The sequence below is a fragment of the Primulina huaijiensis genome, unplaced genomic scaffold (assembly GCF_012295235.1).
Source record: "Primulina huaijiensis isolate GDHJ02 unplaced genomic scaffold, ASM1229523v2 scaffold11459, whole genome shotgun sequence".
NCBI classification, from domain to species: Eukaryota; Viridiplantae; Streptophyta; class Magnoliopsida; order Lamiales; family Gesneriaceae; genus Primulina; species Primulina huaijiensis.
In genome coordinates, this window is record NW_027342351.1 from 330,318 (window position 1) to 343,572 (window position 13,255).

The following is a 13,255-nucleotide window of genomic DNA, read 5'->3' on the forward strand; positions in this document are numbered from 1 at the left end:
AAGGAGCTTAAGGATGAAAATATTATCGAGTTAATTGACACCTTCCCCCATAAGGGGAACTTGCATCTCGTGTTTGAGTTCATGGAGACAGATTTAGAAGCCGTTATCCGGGATAGGAATATAGTTCTTTCCCCAGCTGATATAAAGTCATACATTCAGATGACCTTGAAGGGACTTACGTTTTGCCATAGGAAATGGGTCCTGCATAGGTGCATTGTTGTTCCATGCATTTGTTCCGAATCTTCAACTTGCTCAGAATTTTTGAGCCTTTTCTATTAATTTGAGCAGGGACATGAAACCAAACAACTTGCTTATAGGATCCCGTGGACAGCTTAAACTTGCTGATTTTGGTCTAGCTCGTTTATTTGGGAGCCCTGATCGGAGGTTCACTCACCAGGTATACCCAAGTCTGACTACTCCATCCTGAGATAGGAAGTTGAAGGCCATCACGTTTTAGATTAACTGAAAGTGGCATGTGCAGAAATCCATGTGTCTAAGTATGTTCTTAAACTGGTATCTTTTAAACCAACCATTTACTGAAGCCTTTAAATTCTGTGCAATCATAGGTTTTTGCTAGATGGTACAGAGCACCCGAGCTGTTGTTTGGTGCTAAACAATATGGTCCAGGGGTAGATGTATGGGCTGCAGCTTGTATTTTTGCTGAACTACTCTTACGTCGACCATTTCTGCAGGTGACTCTTGCTACCCTTGTGGTTATTTATCAACTAACCTCTTGACAGCGATTACTGCTTTACTTTCTTGGTGAATATTGTTATGAATGTGAGTTTTGAGTGTTGTTGATCGCCCCTTTTATGTGAGGCTGTTAAAACAATTTGAAATCATTGATACCTAGGAATTTACAAATGAGGTAGATATTTAGATCTATATCAGTTATTGTGTTTGAGTTGCTGAAAGCTTATATTTTGCATGTTTATTTATAGCTTGTGGGCAATTAATCATAATGGTGCAAAAGTTTGTCATCAATGGAGATCTTTTGTGAAAGCGATGTTGCAGTTTAGTGTGGTGGCTGCATCATCACTGATGCGACCCACCTGTGCTTGATATCATCTACTGTTAACAAAAGCTGCTCACCTCCTTTATTCTTTTAAGCTAACTATGATTTATTTGCTGGGAAACATTCTCATGCTCATAGTTTGCAAATATGCTGTCCGTTTGAACATTTTACTTGTTTTAGTGGTTAAATTATGGGTCAAAATGAGTTAATGTAGGGAAATAGTGATATTGATCAACTGGGAAAGATTTTTGCCGCTTTTGGAACACCAAAGCCATCTCAATGGCAAGATATGGTATATCTTCCTGATTACGTGGAATATCAATTTGTTCCTGGCCAACCGTTGCGTACATTATTTCCCATGGCTAGTGATGACACCTTGGATCTTTTATCTAAGATGTTTACATACGATCCAAAATCAAGGATTTCAGCACAACATGCGCTGGAGCATCGGTATGTAATTAATGTTTTTCGTGTTTACCTTGCAGCCGTTGGACTGATTTTCTTTTCTATAGGTATTTTTCTTCCATTCCTCCACCTACGGAACCTGCTTTGCTCCCAAGGCCTCCACCAAAGAGGGAGTCAGTTAATCCTAAGGTTTCAGACTTCAATGCCCAGGAGGGTCCAACAGTATTGTCTCCTCCAAGAAAGGTTAGAAGAGTGATGCCTCATCGTGAGGGGTTTGATCTAAATGCTCACTTCATGGATAAAATGGATGTTCATGGTAATGAGATAAGACCAACAGCTGGAGAGAGGAGCAGACAGGCTCCAACATCGCTAGATTTCTCAGTTTTTGGAATGAGGCCACTTAATAGACCAACTATTAACAGGTATATATTATCCCGTTGACATCCAGTAACCTTGGATTTCTGAATATGCCAGCTAACACTTGTGAACAGTTGACCTTATTTTATCTGTTGAATAGACTAGCATGGTAGAATTGTCAGCTAATTCTCATCCTTCTGCTGCTTTTTAAGGAGAAATATTCTTAACCAGAGAAAAATCTTCTCATTGACACCCCTTTAAGTTTATTTTTTATGTGGAGGGAGATTATTGGAATTATCTAACCTGCAGTTAGAGTATGCTGTTTTCCATTTGGTTTTGTATGTAATGAAATGGTGTCCAGGGCCTGAGTTACATCAGGCTAAAATGTCAGCGAGAAGATTGAATCAATATCTTGGTTTTCCTGGAGCATGCACCCCTATAAAGAAATTACAAAAATTATTGTCGGGAATGGATTCTTCTTAAATTTACAGTTGACCAGTGGCCTTCCGACTTTCTACGGTTGATTAAAAGGGCTCTTATAAGTTGAGAAATATAATTTCATATGAAAAAAACTCCAGCTGTCAAAAGTTTTTGTATGTCAGTTTTTTGGCCCCCTTTTCATTTTCATTATGGTTCGCTTCCAGAATCTCTCATGGTACTACTTTTCTATGTTCTGAACCCCTTTGCCGTTTGGGGGTCTTATTTCAGTGCGGACAGATCACATCTGAAGAGGAAACTTGATCTTGAATTTCAATTACCTGAAGAAGAATAATTTGTGGACCACTATTTGGCTTTTTAAGTTTTGTTGGACAAATCAATCCTGTCTGCTACCAGAGGTTTGTGATGGATCTCTAACACAAATTTTCTTTTAGCTTCATTTCATATTTTGATTGTCTGTTTCATTGTTAAATTGTTCGTTCTTTTTTGTCTATTACCAGTAATGTATATCAGAGCAACAAAACTTGTGATGTGAAGAATGAAGTCGATATTTGAACAGAATGGATACAATTGTATTTGGCGTCTCTCGTGAACTCAGAATGTGTACAATAGAGCAGGAAGAACTATAATTTCTTTTATCTGTTATTTGATCATTTATACATGATTTGAAACTCGAATTTTGGTATTCAATATAAAGAGTCAAGTACACGTATTTGAGATGTAAAAAGAGATCCAATATTTTTTGCGGCAACGTTTTCATTGTTGTTTTTTAAGATGAAGCTTCCTATGCTTTAGATGAGGGGATTTTTTTCGCAGAAACTTGCATCAAGATTTGACGTTGTATCCATTTAGTTTCAAGAATGTTGTGTTAACTGGCCTTTTTATGTACTCTGGATTGACATTTTTTTTTCTGGAATAAGTTTTGGTAAATTTTGAGTATGGATGGTAATGTGGCCGTTTTGGTGGTGATTAATATAATGTTATTTTACCTGTTTTAAATGATCAAATGTTCAAGTTTACCCAATTTTTGTTAATTTGATCGTTCACTCTATTCTGCATTCCATTAAGCAAGTCGCAAATCATATCTTCATGACATATCCACCGGAGATTATGGATTTATGCAGAGAAGAACAAAATTAAAATTTAATGTTTCTACTAACTTCTATTTAATCAAAGATTCAAAAATAAAACTATTTTGACTCTTTTTTTAAGGAAAAATTTTACTTTAAAATCCTCTGTTGAATAAATCAAATTAATCTCTTCTTGATAGATAAAATAGATAGAAACATAATACAAGATATTTGCGGAAAATAATATATAAATATTTTCAGTGCACATTGAACATGTTCAACAAGACTTTTTTTTAGTCCGTCGATCGTTATAATTAGACCTAGAACTCGAAATCTGATTCAAAATTAAGATCTTATTGTCAGAGTGCTACAAGTCTATCACCAAATTGAATGCAGTAATCATTGAGACCAAGATTATCGTGTTCGTTAGGTGCAGATTCCATTATTTTAAATAGTTTTAACAACTCCTTGAAATTTCTTTCATATATTATGGCCCATTAACCAATTCTAATAAATTGCACAATCGGAGGGCCAACTAAACAACAACAAAAATTCATGTGAGACAGTCTTATGAATTAATTTTAGAAGACATGAATTCTATTTGGGTCATGAAAAATATTATTTTTTATCGTAAATATGAGCAGTATTGACTCGTCTCATGAATACAGATATGTGAGATCGTGTCACATGAAGTCTGTATTAAACAAATTATTTTGCACTTTACACCCGCAAGTATTAACAAAAAACAAATGTAATCGTTGAATGATAATGTAAGATGTTGGACCAAATATAGAGTATATGTTTATCTAAATCATTCAAATTTTTTATCAAACTTGGTGAATAAATCCACTTGAAAACCTACTTCCGAGTGTATAGGCGAGACACATTTTAAATATCCTATTGAATTTCATTATTATCATAACTGATAAAACGACGAGCGTTCGATCTTACATAAACACTAATAATAAACTAAACAAAAATGTTGCCTAAATATAACATTTGAAATTCACATTCGATATCAACGCCGATATATGACCGACTAATTCGTGTAATCCCACACCAGCAAATACTTGATTATTCCCCTACTTGTTTCTCCATCTTTCTATCAACCGACAGGAGGTGGTTAAATTCATTATTAAGAAATTTCATAATGTCGACAAAAATTATATAATTTTATATAATATATATGTGTGTGTGTGTGTGTGNTTTTGTACTCATCTATTTAGACTTTCTAATCATAATTGGCAAAGATAAATCTTGGAAAATTTTAATTTCACGATTTTTTAATACAATTAGTTGAATTACTCCTTTCAAATTATTAAACAATTCAATTGAATATCTTTCGGTAACCACCACTCGCATAAGTATTATTATTTTAAAAAGAACGAAAGAAAGAAAGTAGTATGATGAATTTCATCACACTAATTTGGCTAATCATTAGTTGTAGGGTCTTCTAAGCGCTAGCGCTGATTGCTCTCATTGANATTAGTGACACATCAGCTCCACGTCTGGAAAAAAACTAAAATTACCAAAAAAAAAATATCGAAAATTGCATTTTTCCATGTATATAAAATGTGTAAATTGATGTTAATTTAGTTTAAAGATTTTTACATAAGAATCAAATATTTGATTTTTAATTTCTTTAATAATTATAAGTTTTGATACAACACAAATTACAATATTGTAATTTGCAAAAATATTTGTCACGTCAACAGAAACATAACATTTGAGCTGTAATTACATAGTTTAAGTGATTTAAATTATACTCTATTATTAAAAGCTTCAAGTTTTCATACATAATCACACGCAATTCAATATTAATATTCCAACAACAAATGTGAGATTAGTTATAAATTATTAGATCACATTCTCATCGTGACGAATCAGTGTAGCATGAAATATATTCAATAAATGATGATGCATACAGCTTCTAGCCTTCTTATTCGTGTTCTTCTGACTTTTTGAGATTCGTCATGCTCGAACGTGAATCGGAAGTGTGAATTAGCCGCAACTCCATGCATGTTCGAGCAAAAATGTATGATCCAATATTATCAAAAAGTTTTAGCCAACATGAACGCAAGAGATTTGGGTTTTTTGCACTGCTTTTGTGCTTGGTTTTCTCATTGAGCATTTGTTCAACTTTCAAGAATCGTTTGCATCCCTTGTCAAAGAGTTAGTCTTCTATATATACTTCTCATTGTGGTGTTGTACTTGAATAGCTTCATTGTTATTCGTAAAAAGTTCTGTCATAAATTTTTGAAAAAAGTATAGGTTTCGACCATTCAAATATGTATATATTAAATCATCATTTTAATTTCTCCATCTTTTCTCTGGGCCAACCCTTGTTTAACCTCAAATTTTGGCCCCCTCGTCCATATTCTTACATTGTTTTCTGGTTTTCACGCTTAACCTCTCTCGTTACTTTGACATTAATCTTGATTTTACGAACTGTTGCAGTTGGTGATGGTGTTGACTTGGATGTGTCCGTAAATGCTGCAGAAGACTTTATTTTAATAGATATTGATGAAAATGGTAAATCCTCCAAGCCAATATGTAAGATTTACATATATTTACACGACAATTTTTTTCATCTGATTGGAAGTCATTTTTATAAATTTTGACCTTTATTACTACAGTTAACAATGATTCAAATTCCCAGACATCCATCGGGACTAACGAAAATATAGTCCAAATCATGAACACAAGCGCCATTATCTCCCAACAAACAGGTATGTACTGAAAATGCATTATTTAGTTTTCAATCAATCACTTGGCATACGGGGAAAAATACTCCTTTGGTTTATTAATTTTGCCTATTTTGGGTTTTGATTCACTAACTTTATCTGTTTGATCCGACAAACCGGTGTGTTTGTACTGACAATGCATTCGCTAGTTTCAATCACTTGGAATACTAAAAAAAAAATGATACAATTTAGCTGTGGAAACATTTAGAGTCAAGGACACAAACCAAGTGTCAATTCTTGAAAATTTGAGGATGCACTTTCAACATGAGGCAACTGGATCATCTGAAATTCTTGATCTTTCTTGCAGTTGGCAATTATAAAAATTTGCCAATATCCACTAGCGAAACAGGAGAAAATATGCTCGTTGTTAATGACACCAATGTGATCTCCCGTCCACAAGGTAAATAATAAATATATGATACACATTTTGTCATGTATTTATGTGATTTACAATTACATTATCTATGGGCTCTTGATTTTGCAGAGATAGAAGCAAAGAAAGTGGAACCTATATGCAGAATACAAGAGACAATGGCAGATTATTGTGAGATGGAAGGGGACATTAGAATTCAACCCAATTCCACCACAATATATTTGGTAACACCTCCTTCAAACACACCAAATACAACAAATTCTTGGACTATGCAACCTTATCCCAGAAAAGGCATTCCATACGTAAAACATTGGACTGTAAAATGGGTATCAGACGAAGACGTAAACGTCCCGAAATGTACACAAAACCACACCCTTCCTGCCATGCTTTTCTCGTTAGGGGGATTCTCTGGAAACTATTTTCACGACTTTGCGGATCTGATAACTCCGTTATACTCAACCTCCTACCGTTTCAAGAGGGACGTTCATTTTCTCGCCAGCGATTACAAGTCATTTTGGGTGGCAAAGTTCCAAGGATTGCTTGAAAAACTAACTGTGCATGAAATAGTTGCTATTGACAGAGAAAAAAAAGTGCATTGCTACGATAAACTTGTCGCCGGTCTCATATATAACCAAGAGCTTAGAATCAAACCGGTTCTCGGGAAGTCAAATGAGCCCTCAATGGGAAATTTCAGGCGACTCCTACGAAAAACGTTCTTCCTTGAGAGGAAAAGCGCGATCAGATTAAAAGCTAGAGATGGGACAAGACCTCGTTTAATGGTCATAACGAGGAAAAGAACTCGAATCTTAACAAACGAAGGTGAAATCACAGGTATGGCACGAAACCTCGGATATGAGGTTGTCTTAGCAGAGGCAACCTCGTTTAGTGACATGTCAAGATTTGCGCAAGTTGTAAATTCCTGTGATGTGCTGGTGGGGATCCATGGGGCGGGGCTAACTAACATGGTTTTCCTGCCGGATAACGCAGTGTTGATTCAAATAGTTCCCTTAGGGGGTATCGACAGATTCGCAAAGCTCGATTTCAAAAACCCTTCTGGTGATATGAATATCAAGTATTTGGATTATAAGATAAGAGAGAACGAGAGCTCTTTGAGCGAAAAATATGGAAAGGATCATCCAGTTTTGAGGGATCCTTTGTCTTTCCATAGAAATGGATGGGAAGGGCTTAAAACTATTTACTTGGATAATCAGAATGTGACTATTGATGTACACAGATTTAAAGGCACGCTAGCTAAGGCTTTAAAGCTTTTGCGTCATTAAGTTCATATTTATATTTATTATTTTTTAAATAATTCTATTCTTGTCTCAAGTTCGGTTTCACCATTTAAGTTTCTACAAACTTTGCCATTCTTCTTCAATAGGTCAAATTATTCGATGTGGAGAGATACATTTTGTTAGTGAGTGTATTTATTACATACATGAGACCTATCCGCCTGCATATATCCCCCTTTCCCAGCAAACAAGCAGTCTTGATCGAGCCATCGAGGGCCGAGGGGTGAGAAAATCTCCAATAGTTGTGTACCACGACAATAAAATGTGTAAACAATGAACATACATGATCAATGATATACGGGTGGAACAGAATACGGGTAGAAGAGTTCATATAATAGTTCAAATATTTCTTAATTTAGTTCACATAGTCCGTGCTCCAAATAATCGGATAAATATACGACGATACGGGTGAAACAGAATACGAGTAGAAGAGTTCATTATATACGGGTGGAACAGAATACGGGTAGAAGGGTTCTGACCTTCACGAGGTACACAACACATAATCGATCCGACTGCAGTGCATAATTACCTCGTCACACAGGAGGTCATGTCTGCTTCGGAATGAACTAGCTAAAGCCGCTCACTTCAAGGACATCACACCACAATACCAACGAAAATAATTAGCATGTAAAGTAATTCACAGGTCAAATTCTAATAACTCCATAATGCCAAATCAACATTTCTATCTATAAAACCTTATTTTGTCTCAAAAAATAACCCTCAAAACAAATATACAGTCTCCGAACACACCAACTAGTGCACCAAAAAGTGGAGTGTTACATTGGTTGTCATGCAAGTACTCCTGACTCCCTTTGCTGGACAGATTTGGTTTCCAATCATCGAAGCTAGCTAATTTGCGATCGGTTCCAAAATAATTAAAATAAAATTTTGTCCCTATCCTTAACCACTGCCTAACACGGACCACTCCTGTTTTGTCCCCCTAACAATGTTCAATTTTTATTCAACCAATCATATTAGATTTAAATCTACACCATGCAGATACATGCAAGACGGAACTTTAAGGAAGATTTCAACAAAAATTAAATTTGTCGTTATTATGAAAAAAGATAACTAAAAGAACCATGTAATTTAACCATGTGGAGGATTATATTATGTCTGCACTCTGCAACATGCTTGACTACAAAATGACTTGAATATCATAGTTCTGAGATAAGGCAATAACAGATTAACTAAATATACATCCAGATGTATTCATGGGACATTTAATATTCAGTATTGATGATGGAAGCAGGGAGATATTTTCAATTTTGATGAAAGTCTAATAATTGTAGCAAGTCGAACACATTATATGCCAAATCGAACAAATCATTATTATATGACAACAAAACTACGAACATCAAACTTCAAACCTTAAACATGCAGGCTCCTATTGTCAAGAAGTACCCAGCAAAGCTCTCGCTCACAACATTCACCTTCTTCTTCGGGTTAATCCAGTTTCTGTTCATAGCAGCTTTTGCACAAAGGGATCCAAAGTATTGGCAAATCCAATCTAATGAAGAAATTTTCACTATCCTCTATGCAGTAAACTTCAAACCCTATACACTTATTGTTTGAATACTAAATTTAGATAACTATCATCATCATTCTTCTACAGTACTTGCAGGGATTTATATCTTCAGGGATAGTAATCTCTCTACAGACCTGGTGTATTCAGAAAGGAGGTCCAGTTTTTGTTGCAAGTTTCCAGCCAGCTCAAACAGTTTTGGTCCCTGGCATGGCATTTATAATTCTTGGCGACCAATTATACTCTGGATACGTTAAGACATTGAAGGAAAGAGATAGAATGTCTATAATCACCAAAATAACTTGGAATACTTCCCAAAACTCAATGAATTTTCAAAACTGCAAGGTCATTGGAGCTGTCCTCATTATTGTTGGCCTCAATATAGTCTTATGGGATAAAGCAGCAGCAGAGACAAATATTAAAATCCAACATGATGATGAAACATTGACAAAACATCTGCCACTGAGTAACAACAAAGGCCAAGAGTGCCCTGGTGAAGCTGATATTCCATAACATTCTTCAGTCATCAACACGTGGTGATTTGCTAAAAAACTACAAGGTCAATTTCACGGAACACAAATCCAACTGCTCTCAGACAACCTTAGCATCAAATATCTTAACATGTGTATCTGTACTGGAATGCTTGAATGTTCGGCGATTTAGAAACATTACACGTTTCCAGAAGCCTATAAATGCGTAAAAAAGGTCATACCAATGAAATGGGCTGCATAATTACGAACTTCAAATGAAATGAATGCAGCAGTTATGTGAACCATCATCCAAATCTGGCTTAGAATTTTCGATTCTAAAACTTGTCATAGTTTGGGTCGAGAACAAGAATGAGGAATTTATCTGTTTGTCCAGTTAATTTATATAAAGAAACTTTGTTGAGGATGCGTGGTCATCACAAGGGCAGAAAGTGCTTTTAAGATGAGCTGTTAACCTGTAAAACTTCATAGAGACTCATGTGTTGGTTAAGCCATAACAATTCCGAATAACCAAAAGATCAAGATACCAATCACTGGGAAAAGAAAAGGGACAGTTCTAATTCAAAACAACCCAAAATACACTAAACCGAATAAAAAGCACACATAAATGTAACAATAGTATCATAAAAACAGTTCTCTAGATGACCAAAATATTTTTGAGGTACCGATCAACTCTACCTCACAGTAACTATGTCATCAATCTTCAAGATCATACGAACACACTCTGAGGCCAATGTAATTGCACTTGTGCTCACCAAGAGAGGCTGCACCACATTCTCCTCCAAAATGTTAGTGATCTGCCCCTTCCTCACATTGATACCTGCATTTATCTCTCCCTGTGCATGCCTATTCCTTAGCTCAGTCACAATAGCAATCGGGTTTAACCCTGCATTCTCAGCCAAAGTGTAAGGAATAACCTCGAGAGCTTCAGCGAAAGCTTTCACACAGTACCCTTCCATTCCATGTAGCACCTTCGCCCATGCACCCAATTGCCTTGATAGCTCAATCTCAGGAGCTCCACCTCCGGCAATCAAAAACTTTTTGTTCACCAAACACCTCACCACACACAGAGCATCATGCAAACTTCTCTCAGCCTCATCGAGCACCAATTGATTTGATCCACGGACCAGAACACTTGTAGTCCTCCCCATTTCCTTAATCCCTGTGATCTTCACTAGCTTCCCACCATCTCCCAATGATACCTCCTCCACCAAATCAGCAAACCCTAACTTCTCTGCACGAAAATGCTCAATGTTGGAAATAGGCAAGCAATTCAGTGTCTTGGTAATAAACTCTATCTCATCCCTCTCCACATCCTTAATCACCAAAATCTTTGCCTTTGCCAAATAATGCAACGACAAGTCTGTAACAGCATCCCTCAAAATACTCTTCTGAATCAACAATACGTTACATCCGGTGGCTTTAATTTTCTTTATCATGCTTAAAATATAGTTTCTCTCCTCCTTCAAAATCCGATCCATTTGTGTGTAGTCAGAAACCACAATGCTCTGCTCAATATCAGTTTTGGGGGGAGAAATCTGAAACTGTATCACCCCAATCTTTGCGTTCTCCACCCTCGTCAATCCACCGGAAGCGTGACTAACCTTCTTATCGAAAACTAACCCTTTCACCAACTCCGTATCATCAACGGTGCCCCCAAGTTTCTTCACAATCTTTATATCTCTCAGATCAACCAGATCCGGCTTCTCAGAGTCCACCACAAAAAGCACGGCATCAACAGCTAAAGGGGCTAAAAGTGTGGAATACTGTGAAACCACCTTTGAATTTAACGATGTGGAGGCCGATTTAACCAAGGAATCACGATCGGTTAGCTCAATAGGTACAGCCATTGCAGACAAAATCTCGACAGCCTTAATCGAAGCCTTATTTAGGGCGTCGGATATGATAGTGGGGTGAATGCCGGAGGTGAGAAGGGAAAGTGATGATTTGAGTAGAGAACCAGCTATAACAACGACGGTAGTGGTTCCATCACCAGCGACAACATCCTGAGACTTGGACAGCTCGACGAGAAACTTCGCAGCGGGTTGGAGGACCTCCATCTTGTTGAGGATGGTGGCGCCATCATTGGTGATGATGACTTCGCCGGTGGAAGTGGAGATCATCTTATCCATGCCCTTGGGACCGAGACTGGTGCGAACGGCGTTAGCGACGGACTGAGCCGCCGCGATGTTGGCCATACGGATGTCATCTTTCCGCTTGTTGTCCACGAATGTCTCCGTCTTCGGCTTCGATACCGCCGGTGCCGCCATTTTTGGTTGGATCCGAAGTACGAACAGTGAAGTGTAAAACCCTAGAGAGAGACACACTAATTTTTAGAACGTTTACACGAATTAAAAGAGTGAGCAATGCATCAATCAATACGAGGGACTTTTAAATTAAATAATTAATACCTAAAATAATAAGGGTAAATTAAAGAAAGATCACTGTCTAACACAAAAAATTTTAATTTGAAACTTTTAAATTTTGATAAAATGATCGAAAATATGTTTGATTTTATAATTGAACCAGAAATATTATCAAATTTGAGATAAATTATTTCAAACATACAATGTTAATATTATTGTGTAATTAAATGTTTGAAGAGAATATTTTTTTTTTAAATTATGGATCCGAACATATGTTCGAGAATAAATATTTACATGATTTATTTCAATACTTTGAAATATTTACAAAAAGAGTTAATTAAATTTAGACATTAAGAGAAAAGAGGAACACGTCAGAATCCTAATGTAAACTTATAATTCAAATTAATAGCTTCTTATAAATAGTCTCGGATTCCTCTAGACTCTTAGGATATCTTAGATAGATCTAGAAGACAATACCGAATTATGTAAATCGGCTATACAATGTACAACATAAAATTGAGAAAATCTTTGAAAAACGAGAAAAAAATATTGGAACAATAAAAGATATTCAAACAATAATCCAAACTCTAGAACAACAATCAAGTTCTGGAAAAAAAAATCTCAAAATGATTGTTACCACTATCATTTGGCATTGAACCCTTGTTACACCAAATAGGTAAGGCCAATGTAATACCAAAAAAGTTAAACCGACGAATAAAAATGATTAATCTAATTAAAAATGTCTCAAAAAAAATTTAAGTTGATGACAACTATAGAAAAAATTGGTCTAGAAAATCTTCAAGATCATGTAAAGTATTTCGCAAATCTCAAAGTTGTAAATCTGAAGATGAACACAACATTAGGCGAACCTCCCTCAACAACTTAGCCATCTTCTCATGAAGCACCAAGGGAAAATGTGAGATATCAAAATACAAATATGAGACCCCCCCGAACATATTTCCAAGTAGATAGAGAATCACACCCAGTGAGAACAAGATCAAGGAAAAATCAAATTTTTTTGCACCAAGCACTTTATGGAAAGTTCGTTTTAGAAACAATACATCATTGCGAGGTTATGTTTAACCTTGATGTACTGCTTTAAAAAAATAAAGAAGATCTCATAGATGATTAGATATCGTCAATGAGAATCGCAGCAAGAACACTCGATCTCAACAAAGAATG

The 13,255-nt window shown here is 36.0% G+C and overlaps 4 protein-coding genes across 5 annotated transcripts; 3 read left to right on the forward strand and 1 right to left on the reverse strand.

Moving 5' to 3' along the window:
- Window positions 1–6: 6 nt before the first annotated feature.
- Window positions 7–3,062, forward strand: LOC140965682 (cyclin-dependent kinase D-1-like). Its single transcript, XM_073425829.1, has 7 exons — window positions 7–209; window positions 289–397; window positions 567–692; window positions 1,230–1,465; window positions 1,528–1,842; window positions 2,486–2,613; window positions 2,716–3,062. The coding sequence occupies exons 1-6, from the start codon at window positions 82–84 to the stop codon at window positions 2,547–2,549; spliced, it is 978 nt and encodes a 325-aa protein (XP_073281930.1). The 5' UTR covers window positions 7–81; the 3' UTR covers window positions 2,550–2,613; window positions 2,716–3,062.
- Window positions 3,063–5,165: 2,103 nt separating this feature from the next.
- Window positions 5,166–7,712, forward strand: LOC140965673 (alpha-1,3-arabinosyltransferase XAT2-like). 2 transcript variants are annotated; one of them, XM_073425821.1, is made up of 5 exons: window positions 5,166–5,457; window positions 5,743–5,838; window positions 5,922–6,014; window positions 6,337–6,429; window positions 6,514–7,712. In XM_073425821.1, exons 1-5 carry the CDS (start codon window positions 5,301–5,303, stop codon window positions 7,680–7,682), a joined length of 1,608 nt encoding a protein of 535 aa, XP_073281922.1. In that variant the 5' UTR covers window positions 5,166–5,300; the 3' UTR covers window positions 7,683–7,712. The 2 variants fall into 2 exon arrangements, with proteins under 2 accessions (XP_073281922.1, XP_073281923.1); XM_073425822.1 differs by lacking the exon at window positions 6,337–6,429.
- A 1,203-nt stretch (window positions 7,713–8,915) lies between these two features.
- LOC140965663 (WAT1-related protein At3g18200-like) lies at window positions 8,916–10,372 on the forward strand. The gene is made up of 2 exons (XM_073425807.1): window positions 8,916–9,236; window positions 9,319–10,372. The coding sequence occupies exons 1-2, from the start codon at window positions 9,072–9,074 to the stop codon at window positions 9,730–9,732; spliced, it is 579 nt and encodes a 192-aa protein (XP_073281908.1). The 5' UTR covers window positions 8,916–9,071; the 3' UTR covers window positions 9,733–10,372.
- On the reverse strand, window positions 10,215–12,068 carry LOC140965662 (T-complex protein 1 subunit delta). The gene has a single exon (XM_073425806.1). It carries the CDS (start codon window positions 11,975–11,977, stop codon window positions 10,382–10,384), a length of 1,596 nt encoding a protein of 531 aa, XP_073281907.1. The 5' UTR covers window positions 11,978–12,068; the 3' UTR covers window positions 10,215–10,381.
- Between the last annotated feature and the right edge of the window lie 1,187 nt (window positions 12,069–13,255).